General features: G+C 53.7%; 1 protein-coding gene across 1 annotated transcript; it reads right to left on the bottom strand.

The window, feature by feature from the left end:
- Window positions 1-4,729: 4,729 nt before the first annotated feature.
- On the bottom strand, window positions 4,730-14,645 carry LOC105082129 (indolethylamine N-methyltransferase-like). Its single transcript, XM_010971632.3, has 3 exons — window positions 14,350-14,645; window positions 12,675-12,882; window positions 4,730-10,496 (listed from the first exon to the last, which is right to left on the bottom strand). Exons 1-3 carry the CDS (start codon window positions 14,501-14,503, stop codon window positions 10,067-10,069), a joined length of 792 nt encoding a protein of 263 aa, XP_010969934.3. The 5' UTR covers window positions 14,504-14,645; the 3' UTR covers window positions 4,730-10,066.
- Window positions 14,646-15,623: the final 978 nt, after the last annotated feature.

Raw genomic sequence — 15,623 nt, 5'->3', positions numbered from 1 at the left:
CAGGCTGGATCCTCAGATTTGTCACTTCAGTTATTCATGCACTCATTTGTGCATTCAAGACGTACTAATTGAATATCTATTACAAATCTGGTACTTTTCTGGTCTCCTGGAATATATCAGTGAACGAAGGACAACATCTTTGTTTTCCTAGAGGGTAGTGAGTTGATTATTGGCCTCTGGCACTTCTGAATGTGATGTTTTTTAGAAACAAGGACTTTTTAGAAGTAATTAAGACAAGACCTTGAGATGAGATCATCCTGGATTATGCATTTATGGTTAAATCCATTGGGCCTTAAATCCAATGACAAGTGTCCTGATAAGAGACAGAAAAGAAGATACAGGCACATAGAGAGAAAGGCCACGTGATGACAGAGGCAGGGATGGGAATTATGCTGCCACAGCCCAGAGATACCAGGAGCATCGGAACCTGGGAAAAGCAAGAGGGGAGCCTTTGGAGGGGGCACAGCTCTGCTGACACCTTGATTTTGGATTCTGTCCTCCGCAACTGTGAGGGGCTAAGTTTCTGTTATTTTAAGCCGCGAGGTTTGTGGTAATTTGTCCCAGCAGCCCCAGGAAACCTGGAAGTTCCATTGTGGCAATGAAGACATGGAGGTGGGGGTTATAGGCTAATGTGGGCAGGTCATTCTGTGTGAGTTTCAGCAAATTTCTTGATTTCACCCACTTTTAGTTGCCTAGTCTGTCAAACCAGAATAATGGCACCCAGCTCAAGTGGAACTTAACAAATAAATAATGGGAATTCAATACCTGGCACATAGTAGGTGCTTCATAACTCACCACCACCATCACCTGCCAACAAGAACGTGAAAGTAAAGTTTTGCCCCAATAATCCTCTCTGGGCAGGTTAGTGGGGAGCAACTCCATCTGATCAGATTCCAGCTCTCTGGCAGAGGCACAGAGTTCTAGAGGGTTCTGTCACTTTAAGTAGATGAAAAGGGGGATAAATCTGCCTCTACAGCCCCCCAGCTCAGAACACTTAAAACAACTCCCTTCTCTGTTTCCAGACAGGCCTCAGCGCACCCCTGCTGCTCTGCCTGTGAGTTTGGTGTCTAGGAAGACTTGATTAATTGGGTGCCAGTAATTGGTTTTGGCTGCAGGATTGGGGAGGTCACAGGTTCTGGGGGATGGAAAGCTTTGTGGGCAGGATGCACATAGCAAGGTGGCTGGAGCCCTAGCTGGGAGGGAGGCATGAGTCCTCTTTCCTGTGTGTGGTGTGTGTGTATGTGTGTGTGTGTGTGTGTGTGTGTGTGTGTGTGTGTGTGTTTGAGAAAGAGAGAGAGAGAGAGAGTGACACGGTGGGTCGGAGGGTTGGGGGGAGAGAGAGAGAGAGTTCCAACTCCAACTCCTCCCTGGGCCTCTGCCAGGACAGTATGGGATGCTCTGGTTTTCAGCAAGGTGGGGCCATCACCTGGAGAACGGGCAGGTGAGGTGGGACATCCTTCTGACAGGTAGAACTTGAATTCTAGGTTTCAAGAGTCCTCCTGGCTTCTTTTACATACAAGGAGTTTTGGCCACTGGCTAGCCAGCAGTTGGGCCAGAGCCACTGCCAGGGGTGGGCCTGGAGCAGAGGCCACTGGGTCCTGCACTGAGTTGGGGCCAAGACCCCATGGTTCTCTCAGGCCCACCTGGTAACAGGCCTCCTATTATTTCTCACCAAAATGTCTCCTTCTTCCTGAGAAAAGTTGCTGCTATGGGGGGACTTAGGACTTCAGGTGGTTTCCCAGCCACCCAAAACAGGGCTCAACCTGGCCTCTGTTGATATCTTTCCGTTTCATTGTAATTCTACCTTGAATTTGCATCGCCTTTTTCTTTTTCTTCTTGAAGCCCGGTCATATCATTCATTCAAAGCCATTCAAAGCCAGCTCTTCTTCCCTCAGTATATCAACCAAGCCTTCTTCCTGCTCCCCAAATGGTCAACGGGGACCCCTCAGCAAGTCACAGGCGCCTGGGACCCACAGAGCAGTCCATACAGACAGCCCACCCCGACAGAAACACGTCTCGGTGGTGAAGGGGCCTGGTTATCCAGGTGACCCCTCACCCATCGTGTGGACATCACTCTGGGCCCAGAGAGTGAGCACAGGCCAGAGACCCTGCCCCAGAAGCCGGGACACCCACCAGGGCTACGAGCGGAGCGGAACCAGCCTGACAGCACCGCACCCGGGGCACCGGGTCTTCAGGGCACCTGGTGGTTTTCACACAGCCTGAGAGCTGGAGTCATGCAAATTGCTGGGTTCGGTTTTAATTTATTTGCAGGTGAACATCTCTCCCCAGAGGTGGAGGCAGGAGGAAGGGGAGGTACAATCTCTCTCTAATTATTCAGGGCATTATTTACAGAGCCCTCTGAGCTGAGGCTGGGCCAGGGGTGATTCTAATCTCCCTTCTCAACTGTTCTTCCACAATTAGATGCCCAAGAATTCATTTGGGGCCCAGGCCGAGCCCAACCTACTCCCGCCCCCTCTGCTGCACATCCTCCCCTTCCCCTGTTGCTCCCCTGCTCTGGGCCTGGATGAACAGAGCTTGGGTGGCACCGCTGAGCCCAGGCCTCGGCGCGGGTCCAGGTGGCACCAGGGCCGGCAGCCAGACACCCAGGCAGAGACGCGGCCCCCGGGGGGCTGCCCCCACTCTCGATCCCTCAGCTGGCCTTGAAGGCTGCGTCCCAGCTTGTCAGGCCTCTGCTCAAGTGCCTCTGATGGATCTCACCTCACTCAGGGGAAGGGCCTGGGCCTTACGGTGGCCCACAGGGCTCGCCACACACACGGGCACGGATGTGCACAGAAAAAACACACAGGGGCCAGCACTAACGACACACTCACCATTCACACACGTGTCTACAGGCACAAGTGTGCCCCTGGGTGCACAAACACAGACATTTGCACGAACAACACAGACACGGATGCCTGCACACACACACACAGACACCTTTATACCTTGTCCCTGGAACTTGCCAGGCACCCTCCCTTCTCAGAGTCTTTGACACCAGCTGTCCCCTCTGCCTGGAAGGCACTTTTCAGATACCCCTGTGGCTCCTTCCTACGTCTCCTGCCTCACATGTCACCTGACCGAGGCCCTCCGTGGCTGCCCTTCAGTGGACACTGCTGTGCCCCGTCAGGTCCCTTCCCTTTAGGCTGGGGCACCATGGAGAGGAGATGGAGAGGCCTTTGAGCCTTGGGGGAGACCCCGTGCACCACCTTGCTTCTGCCACCTTGTATCAGGGAGGGGTGGCTGCCCAGGGCCACACGGCTGATGAGAGGTCCAGCCGGGCCTGGAACCCAGGGTTCCTAACTCGTGTAAACCTCCAGGGCATGGGGTTCCCACCCAGCTTCCTGCTCTCGGGCTGCTCCCCGCCTCCCAGAGTCTAGGTTTTCCCATTTGTGAGCTGGGTGGTTGACTCCGTGGTTCTCAAGTGGCCTGCCTGTGCTGGGACCCCCTTTCCTGACAGCTCTGCACCCGCTGGCGGGCGCCACCCATTGGGTCCTTCTCCCGAGGACTCTGGGACTCGTCACACCTTCCCCCTCCCCCAGCACCACAATGCAGGAGCCGTGGTGGGGGGTGGTTTGGCTGCTGAAAGCCGCATGCTCAGCCCCCTTAATGCATTTCCAGAAGCTTTCTGCCTTTGCCGCCGCAGCACACAAGATTTCCTTCTTTGTGGTATTGAGGGAAAAACAAGCAGTTATGCCTTTTGAGGTCTAAAATGGGCACAATAACTCTGGGGGAGAGGCAGAGCGGGATTCCACTGCCAGCAGAGTAGACAGGGGACCCCGAGAGACCCAGAGGGGACAGAGGAGAGCAGAGACGTGTGTGTGTGTGTGTGTGTGTGTGTGTGTGTGTGTGTGTGTGTGCAGAGTGTGTGTATGATATATATTTACCTGTGTGTTTGTATGTATGTGATGTGTGTGTATAATGTGCATAGACAACATTGTGTTATGTGTGTGTGGTGTCGTCTGTGGGGTGCAGGGTGGGAGCGGGTGTGCCAGGGCACTCGGGAGAGAGAAGCTAATGGGGCAGGGAGTTGCTGCTTCTCCCTGGCTCCATGACACAGATTGTCTGTCTTAGAGACAAGAACCAGGGGCCCATGATCTGGAGCTGGGGGCTTGAGAGTTGCAGCAGGAGGGAGCCAGCAGGGGCTTGGGTTCTGTGCGAGGAAAGATGCTATCCATGTAGCCACACTGGGTGAGGGCATGAGACTCACACCAGGCTCATGTGAGGGGAGAAAACTTCCCTGAGGTCACACCACTGTCACTGGTAGCATCAGAATTGGAACCTGGGCCTCCTGGTACCCAGGCCAGGCCTCCACTCGTGCCTCTGGCTCACCTGGCACCTCCTCCGGAAGCAGGGCCCACGGCTTCCTGGAATGCATGTGACCCGGGTATGCACTGGAGAGCCCCTCTCCTCAGATCTCATCCCCTGTGGGGTGCTGAGCCTGCCTCCTGCCCACCTGCCCCTCCACATGTAGGGCCCCGGGGTGCCAGTCTTCCTTTGAGCCCTTCCAACTTCAGATTTTGCCTGTTGGTGCCTTTGCAATGCTGCTTCCTCCTTGTTCATTCAAAGGACATGAGGCTGGGGCATTTATTCCAGGTTGTCATATAGCTGGAATCATGCAGTGCGTAGCCTTTTCCCATTGGCTTCTTTCACTTAGTAACATGATTGAAGGTTCCTCCGTGTCTTTCATGGCTTGAGAAATCGTTACTTTTTTTTTTAGCACCAAATAATATTCCATGTCTGGATGGACCGCAGTTTATTCATTCACCTACAGAAGGGCATCTTGGTTGCTTCCATTTTGGCAGTTATGAATAAAGCAGGAATAGACATTATGTACCAGCATTTGTGTAGACATACATTTTCAGCTCTTTGGTGAAATACCAAGAACAATAGATGGTACAAATGTACAAGTGCTTTTCAAGCCCCAGTGGCATCACTTTTATTAATATAGCATTGGCCAAAGCAACTCACATGGGCAAACCCAGATGGGGAGAGGGAAGGTGATGGAGAGAAATGGACGTGACCTCTCAGTGGGAGAAGCAGCAAAGTGATTTGCAAAGACACGTTGGCTGCTGGAAAGGGAAGGCAATCTACCCTACCCTTTTGAACACGCTTTTGAATTCTCCATGTTCTGCCTGAAGCACCAAGTTGTTGGATTGTGGGCCATTGGAAATGTAAAGAATGAGACAAAGCCGCTGGATTAGATGGCTTCAGCAACTCTGAAGTTCAAAGGGAGAAGGTTGTAGCAGCACCAAGTCCACAATCGTAAGTTTCACATCATCAACTGATTTCTTGAACAATACCGGTGGGTCACGGAGCTGGTGATGGATGGGCACTGGGAATACAGCAGGGAAATGGAGGCAATGACTCTTCCAGGGAGGGAAGGGGATGGAGAAGGGAAGAGAGCGACATGTGAGGTGAAGGAAATAAAAGGGTGATCTGGTGGCGAAGGGAGGGAGTGAGGAGGGAGGAGCTGCTCTGAGCTGTGAGGCAGGGACCTGTCACAACTGAGCTGAGAGGCTGAGTGTGAGGAGGGCCCAGAGGAGGCCACTAGGAAGGAGCCTGTCTCCCTCTCTCTGTCCCTCCTCCCCCTCTGTTTCCTGTCTTCATTTCTCCAGTTCTAGATCAGGCCCTTTCAGGCTTTAATATGCATCAAAGCCTTTGGGGATCTAGTTAAGATTCGGATGTGCTGCAGCAGGTCGGGGCTGGGACCTGAGAGTCTGCATTTCTAACAAGCTCCCTGTGATGTCCGTCCTGCTGCCAAGAGTCCGGAGGTGGGGACAGCCTGACCTTTCTCAAGCCCGGGGGCTCCAGGTTCAGGAGAGGGCTTGGCTAAGGGTGAGGAGACAGGGAGGGAAAAAAAAGCATCTCTTCTCTGTTTACCTGTCACACCTGAGCTCAGGAGGCCCCTGGCAGTTCTCTCCTGGGCCACTCAGCTGTCCCTCCTGGCCTGGGGTGAGCAGTGAGCAGGAACAAGTCATAATCCCCTCCCACGGATCTCAAAACTGATGTTTCAGCATCACTGGGTCGAGTTTCAGATGAGGAGAGTGAGGCCAGGGAGGAGAAAGGGTGTCCCCATGATCAGCAAGTAAGTGAACAGAGCCAGGACTGGACACCAGGGCCCCTGACTCTCTCCTTCATGCAGACAGCATCTATCAGACACCTGATAGTGGCTAAGGACAACGTGCTCCGGGGAGTTCACTGTCTGGTGGAAAAGATGGAAACAGACACAATTTGGTGGATCCGGAGGCCGGGGCTGGTCAGGAAACCACTGCGGATTGGAAGTGAAGCTCATACAGCTGGGTTCAGGGCAGTGATGGGGTTGAGAGCAGCTGAGTGGATCGGAGAAGCTGTTTGGGGGAAACATCAAGAGACTGGGGTGAGCCGGGGTGGGGACCGAGGTGAGAGAGGAAGGAGGCTGAGACGGGTGAGAGCGTGGACGGAAGTGTCCCCTCTGGGGTGGGAACGTGGTGGGAGCAGCGTGTGTGGGGATGGGGGTCTTGTCTAAGGACTTGCTAAGTTAGAGGGGCCGAGGGCCAGGCACGTGGAGGCAGCTGGACACTGTAGTCGGGAGCGCCGGGCAGTAAGCAGGGCTAAAATACAGACAGCTGCTCTGTGGGGGAGCTTCTGGGAGGGGTGAGTGATTCTTGGATGGCCAGTGACAGTAGAGGCAGCACGGAGACTTCTGGCCTTGATGATTGAGAGGCCTTTTCTGACTCATTCAAGACCCCAGGTCCTGAAGGACGTGGTACCTCAGGGGTCATTACTTCACACTTGGACCACTGTACTGTGTTCCTCAGTCCCCCTCTGTACTCTTGTTACTCAAGGTGGTTCTGGAATCAGCAGCAGAGGCATCACATGGGAACAGGTCAGAAATGCAGATTCCCAGCCCACCACAGCCCTGCCTAATCAGAATCTGCATGTTCACAGCGCCCCAAGAGGTGCAGGAGTAACATAATGTTTCAGAAGCCCTGGGCCAGGCCAGCAGTTGTCAATCTTGGCTACACATTCAAATCACCAGGAGATTGTCTTGAAATACTGCTGCCTGGGTCCCCCAGCCTCTACCTCAGATCTTCTGATCTAGCTGGTCGGGGGGAGACCCGGGCTGCAGGAAGGTGACAGCTCCCTGGGTGATTGCAATGCATATCCAGGGTGAGAACCCCGGCCCGAGCCCCTGCCAGGCTTCTCTGAGGGACTAGAGCTGGGAATATTGAAGGTGATGCCTTTGTGGAAGTCATTTTGTTTATCTGTGGGTCTCAAGTTGGAAATCTGCAACAAAAAGCACCCTGTCCCCTCTGCCTCGTAGGAGCTCAGAGGAGGGCAGGTGATGTGGCTGTGGGGGGACCTTTGTCACCAAGGGCTGGCTGGAAGGTGTCTAGTTGTTTGAAATACACACCAGCTTTAGCGGCAGCAGATCCTGCCGCGCCTGACAGGGAACTGCTGAGGTGAGGAGTCTGGGGCACCCCCAGCCCCTGCACTGGAGGAGCGCCATCTGGTGGAGAAGACTGTCAAAGACCAGAGGGAGGAGGAGGGCCCCCCACCCCCGGGAGTAAGAGAAGGGGAGTGGGGTATTTCCTGGGTGGAGTGCTGGGCTCCTCCCTCTCTCACCTGGAGACAGGAGCCAGGGAAGTGAGCTGTGCCAGCTCCAAGCTGTGCCCAGCAGCCCTGTTATTTCTGGGAAAAGTCAGAATTCAAGATGCATTCCTCAGGGCCTTGATCCTCCAAGTATGGCCCTCAGACCAGTAGTGTTGGATCCCTTGAGGCCTGCTGGGAATGCAGAATCCCAGGCCTACCTCATCAGATCTCCTGGATCAGGATCCACAGGTAAACAAGCTCCCCAGGTGACTCACAGGCACCTTAGTTTGCAAAGCCCTGGTCTCTGGGGCCCAGCTGAAACTCAGTGTCCAGAGACAGGAAGTTCTGGCTTCCTGAAGGCTATGCCTGTCCAAGGGTTTCCAGGCTCCGCTGAGTGTGCTGGCTTCTGGGCTCAATGAGGCCTGGCACGGCCCCCATGAGCCAAAAGTTGGCCCAAGCACAGTTTTCTTTCCTGAGGAACCTCTGCCTTCTGCCCGCCCTGCACCTCTGCTGGCCGCTTCCTGCCCTGCACTGCTCTCTGGTGGCCATGGGAAGTCATTGCTGTCTCCCACTGCCCCTTCTCTCCTGTCAGCTCCCCAAGTCCCAGCTGAGGTTGGAAGGAGGAGGACTCGCCTGCTACTGACCTCTGGGACTCCCAAGAGCACCGTGGAAGCAGTTTGGAAAATACTGGGCTTAGCAGCAGGCTCGCAGTTGGAGGCTGCCCTTTCATCTGGCTGAGGGGTCCTGGCTCAGCCCTTCCCCTGGCACTGCCCTTTGCTGCACAGCTTGTTGGAAGCTGTTCAGAGCTGGGACATGGGCTGGAGGAGGGAGAAGGAGCCCTTTGTAGGGAGGACGTGCAGGTGGGAGGTCGCTGGCCTGGTTCAAGGAGCCCTGCATGGTGGCTGCAGGACAGGAGGCAGCAGTGAGGTTGTGGAGGGCCTCGTGGGCCGTTATGTTATGTGTGGGACCTTAGTCTGCGGCCCAGGGTTTCAACAGGGCAGAGGCGTGACTGTGTTTGCTTTGGGAGGCTGCTCGGGCGAGCGTGACTGGGGTTGGAACACTGGGAGCAGAGAGGGGGCCCATGCCACAGTTCAGAGAGCATTAGGGGCTTCACGGGAGCCAAGCTTGGGTGGACCAAGGCTGACGCCCTCCCACATCCCAGGGAGAACATGGCAGCGCGGTGTCAGGACCTGACCGGGATGTGAGCTGACCATCTGTGTGGACAAGGAGGGTGTCCAGACACAGCTGAGCTTGTGAAGGTTCTTCTAGGGACATGGCCCTAGTTCTTCCCTAACCTCTAGGAGCTCGCTTTCTGGGTCATATGGATGGAACAGCCTGACTCCCTGCCCTGCGTGGGCTGCTCAGCTGACCATCGCTGCGGCTCCATCCCCTGCCAGATCCGCAGTAACCTGGCCTCACAGGTACTGTGGGGAGCTGCCTCAGAATGCCTGGTTCCCCTCCTAAGGCCAGGGTGCTGGGCCCATGGGGTGACCTCAGCAAGAAAAATCGAGGGCACAGGTCCATGGGCTGGGTACAGGCTCCCAGTGGACTCTCCTGGCCCCACGTTGCACCCACTCCCTGGAAGCTCCGTCTCCCCCCAGGCCCAGCCTAACCCGGCCCCCGGCTCCTGTTTAGGCTGTGCAGTTGACTCACTGAGCTGTCAGGAGCCGGTCACCTCCCCTCCCAGTTGTTCACTTTCCCACCTGAGCGGGAGCAGGAGTTTGGCCTAGAAGTCACCTAGTTCTTGCAGTTCTTTGGCCTTTGAGAACCTGAGGTCCTGCTCCTCCTGCAGAAGGGCCAGGCTGCCCAGAACCGGCCCCACACCCGAGCCAATGCGGCATCTGTATCTGTTGGGGGAGCTCTCGGAGCCCCCTCCCTGTCCCACTGGCCTGGGGCCCAACTCCAGGGACCAGCCCTGCAAGTCTTTGCCTGAGCGTGTCTCCCCCTCTGGCCCATGAACAGGCAGGCTGAAGATGCTGCCAATTAATGCCCCTGGGAAAGCCCTCACCCATGACACTGGGAGCTGGTGGACAAAGGCCCAGCTCTCTCAGGTGGGTCTCCCAAGGCCCTGCCCCACAGATGAGCGCCAGTTTCCACAGTGGTGACCGGCTTGATGACACACCCTGTGTTACCTCCCTGTCTTCCTCCTTCTCATGCTCCCGTGTCTGTTTCCTGGGATCCCTCTCAGATCAGCTCTTTGCACTCAAATCCTATTCCCCGGGTCCGCTGAGGAGGAACCCATATCACAACAATATCTCGTTGAGCCACTTTATTTCCCTGATTTTTGACGTGCAATGAACCAGAAGGGGTGTGGGGGCCAGATCCCTGGGCTAGGGGAGAGGAGGGCCTGCTTTTCTCGTGTGACCTTGGGATGTGCTCATCAGAGTGAAGGGTGGAGTTAAAGCTCAGCCATTTTTAGAGGGCTGTGGGTGAGACTCTGGCCACTCTGGCTGTGACTTGCCCTCTGGGGCAGGGCCTCTGTGCCAGGGTGTCCTCAGGCCCTGGGGCCTTTGCGGGCGACCACAAAGCAGATGCCCTCGTTGGTGGAATGAACCTGTGAGTAGCTGATGGGGCAGTACTCGCACCGCAGCACCTGGCAGCCGGCCTCCTGCACGGCCTTCTCCACCGTCTCCTTCTCCAAGGGGAGCCCAAAGAACTTCTTGGCACCTACCATGTAGTGCTTGGAGCGCAGGGCTGCCATGGTGACCAGGTGCCCGCCCGGCTTCAGCAGGCTGACCAAGCCCCGGATCGCTGCCCTGTAGGCGTCCGCATCAGGACAGGCACTCTCCAGGGCCAGCAGGGTCAGCACGCAGTCAGCTGGTGGCACCTGGGCTGGTGCCAGGGGGTGTGGCTGGGTCACATCACACTTCAGTAACTGAGTGACTGTCCTTCGGAGCCGTGACTCCTTCTCCTGACACCTGCTCCTGTGGGGAAGGGTCACGGAGGTGATGATTGTGACAGTGGCCCCCACCCCTTACCACTGTCCAGAGTGCTTCCTGTGGACAAGGAGAGTGATTTAACCTGTTCAGCAACTCTCTGAAGGAGATCATATTCCCCACATTATATGGATGAGGAAACTGAGGCCCAGAGAGGTTAAGTGATTTGCTCAAAGCTATACCGGTGGTAGGTGATAGTGAATTTAACATTTGATTCCTCTTTCGTCTTCTTCTTCTTCCTCCTTCTTTTTCTCTTTCTTCTTAATAATTCAAAATAATTCACTTTTTGGTCCATTGCATTATTAATTTTTTAAGTTGTAAAATATATATAAGAAAAATTTGCCATCTAAACAATTTTTAGTGTACAGTTCAGGGGCATTAATTGCATTTACAATGACTGCAACTGTCCCCATGTCTACTTCCAAAATTTTTTATCTCCCCATGTGGAAACTCTATACTCATTATGCATAAGTCCCCGTGCCTCCTCCCTACATCCCCTGGCTCTTTAAACATGCAGATCCTTCTAGGTGACTTCCCTCTCTAGTGTTATTGAGATTCATACTAGAGTCCACACTCCTCACCTTGGCCCTCTACCACCTTCCTGACTCCTGACTCTGCTTTTCACTTGCTCAACCCACAGTCACCTTCTTCTAGGTCCCTAAATTCACAGCCAGCTCTTTCTCCCTGATGGGCCTTTGCCCATGCTGTTCCGTCTGCCTGGCACGCTCTTTCCTCACATCTTCACATCTTTTCTCCCTCACCTCACCCAGGAAGCTGCTCTGGGGGCTCCTCCTTGGAGAGGCCATCTCTTACCATCTGCTATGGGCTGAATTCTGACCCCCTCAAACTCATATGCGGACACTCTAACCCTCAATGTGATGGTATTTGGGGATGGGGTCTTTGGCAATAATTAGAGTTAGATGAGGTCACGAGGATGAGGCCCCTCAGGGTGGGATTTGTGCCTTTAAAAAAAAAGTGACCCAAGAGCTCTCTCTCTCTCCTTGTCCTCCATGTGAGGACACAGCGAGAAGACGGCCATCTACAGCCCAGGAAGTGGGCCCTCACTGGACCTGACCTGATGGCTGGTAACCTGATCTTGAACTAACAGCTCCCAAAACCATGAGAAGTGAATGTCTCTGTTTAAGCCACTGGTTTTATTCATTTTGTATGTCTGCCCAAGGTGACTAAGACACTGTCATACTTAACACAACAGCCTTACCTCTCTCTAGGCCTCTACTCAGGTAAAGATTATTCACTTAACACTAATTTTTCCTGAATCTCAGTTTCTATCTAATGTGATTGTGTTGACTTCACTACTAGAAAGTCAGCTCCATGGAGCCGAGACTAAGTTCACTGCGATGTCCCCAGTACTTAGAAGTGAGAGTGACCCTCAGAATGCTCTCCACGAATGGTGATGGGAATGAATGAGGCCCAGGCTGGGTTTCATGGAGACCCCTGTGCTTAGAGACCCTCGAGCCCTGACCCACTTCAGGCTGCCGCCACCTGTAACTGGGTCAGGCCCTAGTGACCCTAGGGTGGGGCAGGAATTTAAATTTAAACTCTGGTCTTTATCCTGGCTCTAAGGTGGCCTAGAGGTCACTCTCCAGGTCTGAGCCTCAGTTTCCTTGGCTGTAGAATCAGGGCCAGAATGCTGCCTGTACCCCTGGGGCTCTGGCAGATGCATGTCCTCTCTGTGAATTGAATGGGGAGGGTGCCTAGAGGGGGTGGGTGCTGTTGGTCTATGGGTTTTGGCAACAGTGCTTCAGGGGGATACCCTGAAATCCATGGATTCAACATTTAGTTAAAGGAGAGCTGAACCACCAGTTTTCAGAGGAACGTGATATCTGTGTGGTCAGGGGCAATCAGAGGAGGCTTCTAGGAAGCAGTGAGACTGAGGCTGGTCCTACAGCATGGGCGGGATGTAACTCGTGGAGCGCAGAGAGGGCAACCTAAGCTAAGAACACAGGCAGCTAAGCTTAGCTGAGCTAAACTAAGGCTGGTTGTGGGACTCACTTCAAGAGAAGGGGGGAGCTCGGGGGCAAGGAGACCCAAGTGGTTCAGGAAGAAAGAGTAGGGAGGTGGTGGGGGGAGCAGGGTGGCAGGCCCACGCTCTGTCCTGTGGGGGCTGGGGAGACCTCGTCTGAGAAGGACGGTGGCCGTGGGTACCTGTCTCCCTCCAGCTCACACACGTATTGCACGGCTGGGGACCAGTCATAGGCCCCCGGCTCCTTCTTCAGCCACTTCTCCAGCTCCCAGAGGTTCTGCTCCGTGTAGTCCGAGACGATGATCTCCCGGAAGGCCTCACAGGCCGAGAGCAGCTGGTAGATGGTGGGGCCCGAGCCAATGTCGATCAGGATGTCGCCTCCCACTCCTCCTGCAGGAGACAGCACGTGCGGGTCTGTGGTGGGGACACCCTACTCCGGGCCCAGCTTTGGTGGCTGGACACGCCAGGCCCTGCCCTTCCCCAGGACTTGCTGGCTGGGGAGGGTGACACACAGGAGCCGACCCTGCCATTGAGTGGCACCCAGATGTGTGGGGACACCAGAGTCCATGCCTGGGGCTCAGGTGGGTAACAGCTGGAGGGTGGGCCACAGCCTGGCTCACATCAAGTCCCTCTTGCTGCCCCCAGAGGCCTGATAGGACAAGTTCTGCACTTCTGGGCAGGTTTCAGATTGACTTCCCAAGTGGAACTGGTTTGTTTCCAACAGTGCTCTGACTCTGGGTTTAAAACAATGGTGAAAGTCACCCCACCACCCCGACCCCATCACCTTCTTGCTACAGAGAAAAGAATCTTGGATAAAGGGTGAGACCTGAGCCAGTGGTTCCACTTTGGCTCAGCCAATCAGGGAAGGCGAGGGAATCTGGTAAGTTATGGGGAAGGCTCTTTGCTTCAGAGTAGCACCAAGTGCTTGCTGCCCTCTTCTCTCTGCTCCCTCCCTCCTTCATTCAAACCCATCTGTCCATTTTTCAAGGCCTAGTGCGTGTCCCTCCTCCAGAAGTATCTTGAGATTTCCCTGTGAACCCTAAGCCTTCTTTCTTCTGTATTTCTATATATGTTGCTTGATCTAGCTTTCTTGGCACTGATTACATAATTAGGCAAGATTTGTTGAGTGACTGAATAACCCCTACTTGTTCAGTACCCTCCCTGCCCAACTGTGCATGGCAGCCATAAATTAACTGATCTTTAGTTTTGTTGTTGCCACTGACTGGCAGTCTGAACTGGGCTGACCACCCCATTCTCTCCCATCTCGGTCTACCCCTGGGTTGCACTGAGGAACTTGGGTGGTAATCTCTGTTGACCACCCAGTCTGATGCCCCAGAGCAGGGATTTGTAAACTGAGCTCTGTAGTTTGGCTTTGGTTACCCATGAACTCTCTTAATTTCATATAGAATATTAGGAATCTGTGTGTATGTGTGTGTGTGTGTGTATGTACCAGAGCATTTATCAGATTTCCAAGGGGATTCATGAGCCCAGGCTACGAAGCCGGGCTTTAAGGGAAGACAGGCAGAGATGGTCAGATGCAGGCAGTGTGCTCATGTCTGTTGTCTCATTTCCCCTCCAGAATGAGCCTGTGAGCCCCACAGGTTACCTTCCCATTTCCCAGGGGAAGAGACTGAGGCCGACTGTCATAGGTTCAAGCCTGGCTCTTTGGCCTCCAGGGCCAGTGTTCCGGCCCCAGTGGGTGGCCACCTGGCAGAGGCCCTTGTAGGTTCACAGGCTGGGCTGCCTTTGCAGCATCCTTGGTGAGCAGTGTCCCAGAGGACAGGTCCCCTGCCACCTGCCGTTCTTCCTGTCAGGTGAAGCCCCATCATCCTCCCGAGATAGAGACCAGCCACTCACCTGAAGAGAAGGTCTGGAAGAGGTTTTTGAGGTTAAATTTCAGGATTTCATTTTCAGCTACAGTGCCTGAATCGAAGGCATAGTAGGTCTTCAAGTAGTCTTGGGGGTCAAATTCTTTCTTATAGTCTTCTCCAGCATAGAGCTTGCCTTCCATCCTGGCTGGGGACCCAGCTGTGCCTCCTCACTCCTGCGGTCCCCTTATATCTACCCTCCTCTCCCAGCCTCTCCCCATCAGGAGTTTCATAATCTCTTTAGACAGACCCTCCTCCCTCCAGGGAGGGAATTGGATTCCACACAGTTCGAGTCAGGCCAGGGTGTTAGCTTTTTCTGGCTGGAGTTTATCTGGTTGAAAATTACCAAGAACCCGGAAATGCAACAGCATAGCCAACAGGTGCTCTTGGAGGTTCTCAGTTTTCGGTTCCTGAGGAGTGATATTTTGAGGGTAGGTGCTGCTGGCAGGGGTTGGGGGTGGGAGAGAATGAAACAGAGGGACAAGGACACAGAGGGAAAAGAGAGAAAGACAGATAGGTAAAGAGAGATAGACAGAGACAAAGACAGAGAGAGAAGAAACATCTGGAATGGTTCAAGGATGCTTCCTTCTTTGTTGTTTGGTGGGAAAGCATGAACTAGAGCAGAAAGACCCCTAAGGGTGGAAAACAGGATTCAGAGATGGCTAAGATCTCACTGAATGAGGTCTGTGAGCTTGCTCTTGGAAATAGTTTGTCCTGAACTTGGTTAAATATTTCCCTCTGTCTTCGATTCTGTTTACTCTAGTCACTTAATCAATTCTTTATTTTGCTGAGGGCAGAAGTGAACTTAGCTAGGGCCCCTGAAAATGCTGGGAAGTCTTTGTGCAAGCCATTTAAATAGTGTTGGCATACATAAACAAATCATGTGTTAAATTGCTCAGAACTTGCGTGCACACAGACACATACATGCACAGCAAACAGGAGTGCCAGTAAAACGGGGGAAAGCTAATCAGAGCAGTGGGTTGTATCAATGACAAATCTGGTTGTGATATTTACCATGTTTTGAAAGATGCCATCATTGGGAGAAACTGGGTAAAGCTTAGATAGATCTCTGCATTACTTCCTATAGCTGCAGGTGAATGTAAAATGATTTCAAAATAAAAAGTTTTATATAAAAAAAAAAAGGATTCCCAAATCTCTTTCAACAATTCACCTATGAGCGGAGACCTCAGGCAGCAAACTTTAGTGTGTTTTGCAAATGGGCAAGTCTGAGACCCTGGTGTGTAGTGAGCTACCCCTACAGAG

Source organism: Camelus bactrianus, chromosome 7 (assembly GCF_048773025.1).
Source record: "Camelus bactrianus isolate YW-2024 breed Bactrian camel chromosome 7, ASM4877302v1, whole genome shotgun sequence".
In the NCBI taxonomy this organism is placed as follows: domain Eukaryota; kingdom Metazoa; phylum Chordata; class Mammalia; order Artiodactyla; family Camelidae; genus Camelus; species Camelus bactrianus.
Note: the sequence above shows the minus strand (reverse complement) of the source record. Positions and strands in the feature narration are given on the sequence as shown.

What these genes read in the sequence shown, in the direction of transcription:
- LOC105082129 (XM_010971632.3), bottom strand. Translation starts at nt 14,503, where the DNA reads ATGGAAGGCAAGCTCTATGCTGGAGAAGACTATAAGAAAGAATTTGAC. An exon ending in CTTCCAGACCTTCTCTTCAG is followed by an intron (nt 12,883 to 14,349) that starts GTGAGTGGCTGG and finishes TGTCTCCTGCAG; the next exon opens with GAGGAGTGGGAGGCGACATC. An exon ending in TGTGAGCTGGAGGGAGACAG is followed by an intron (nt 10,497 to 12,674) that starts GTACCCACGGCC and finishes CCTTCCCCACAG; the next exon opens with GAGCAGGTGTCAGGAGAAGG.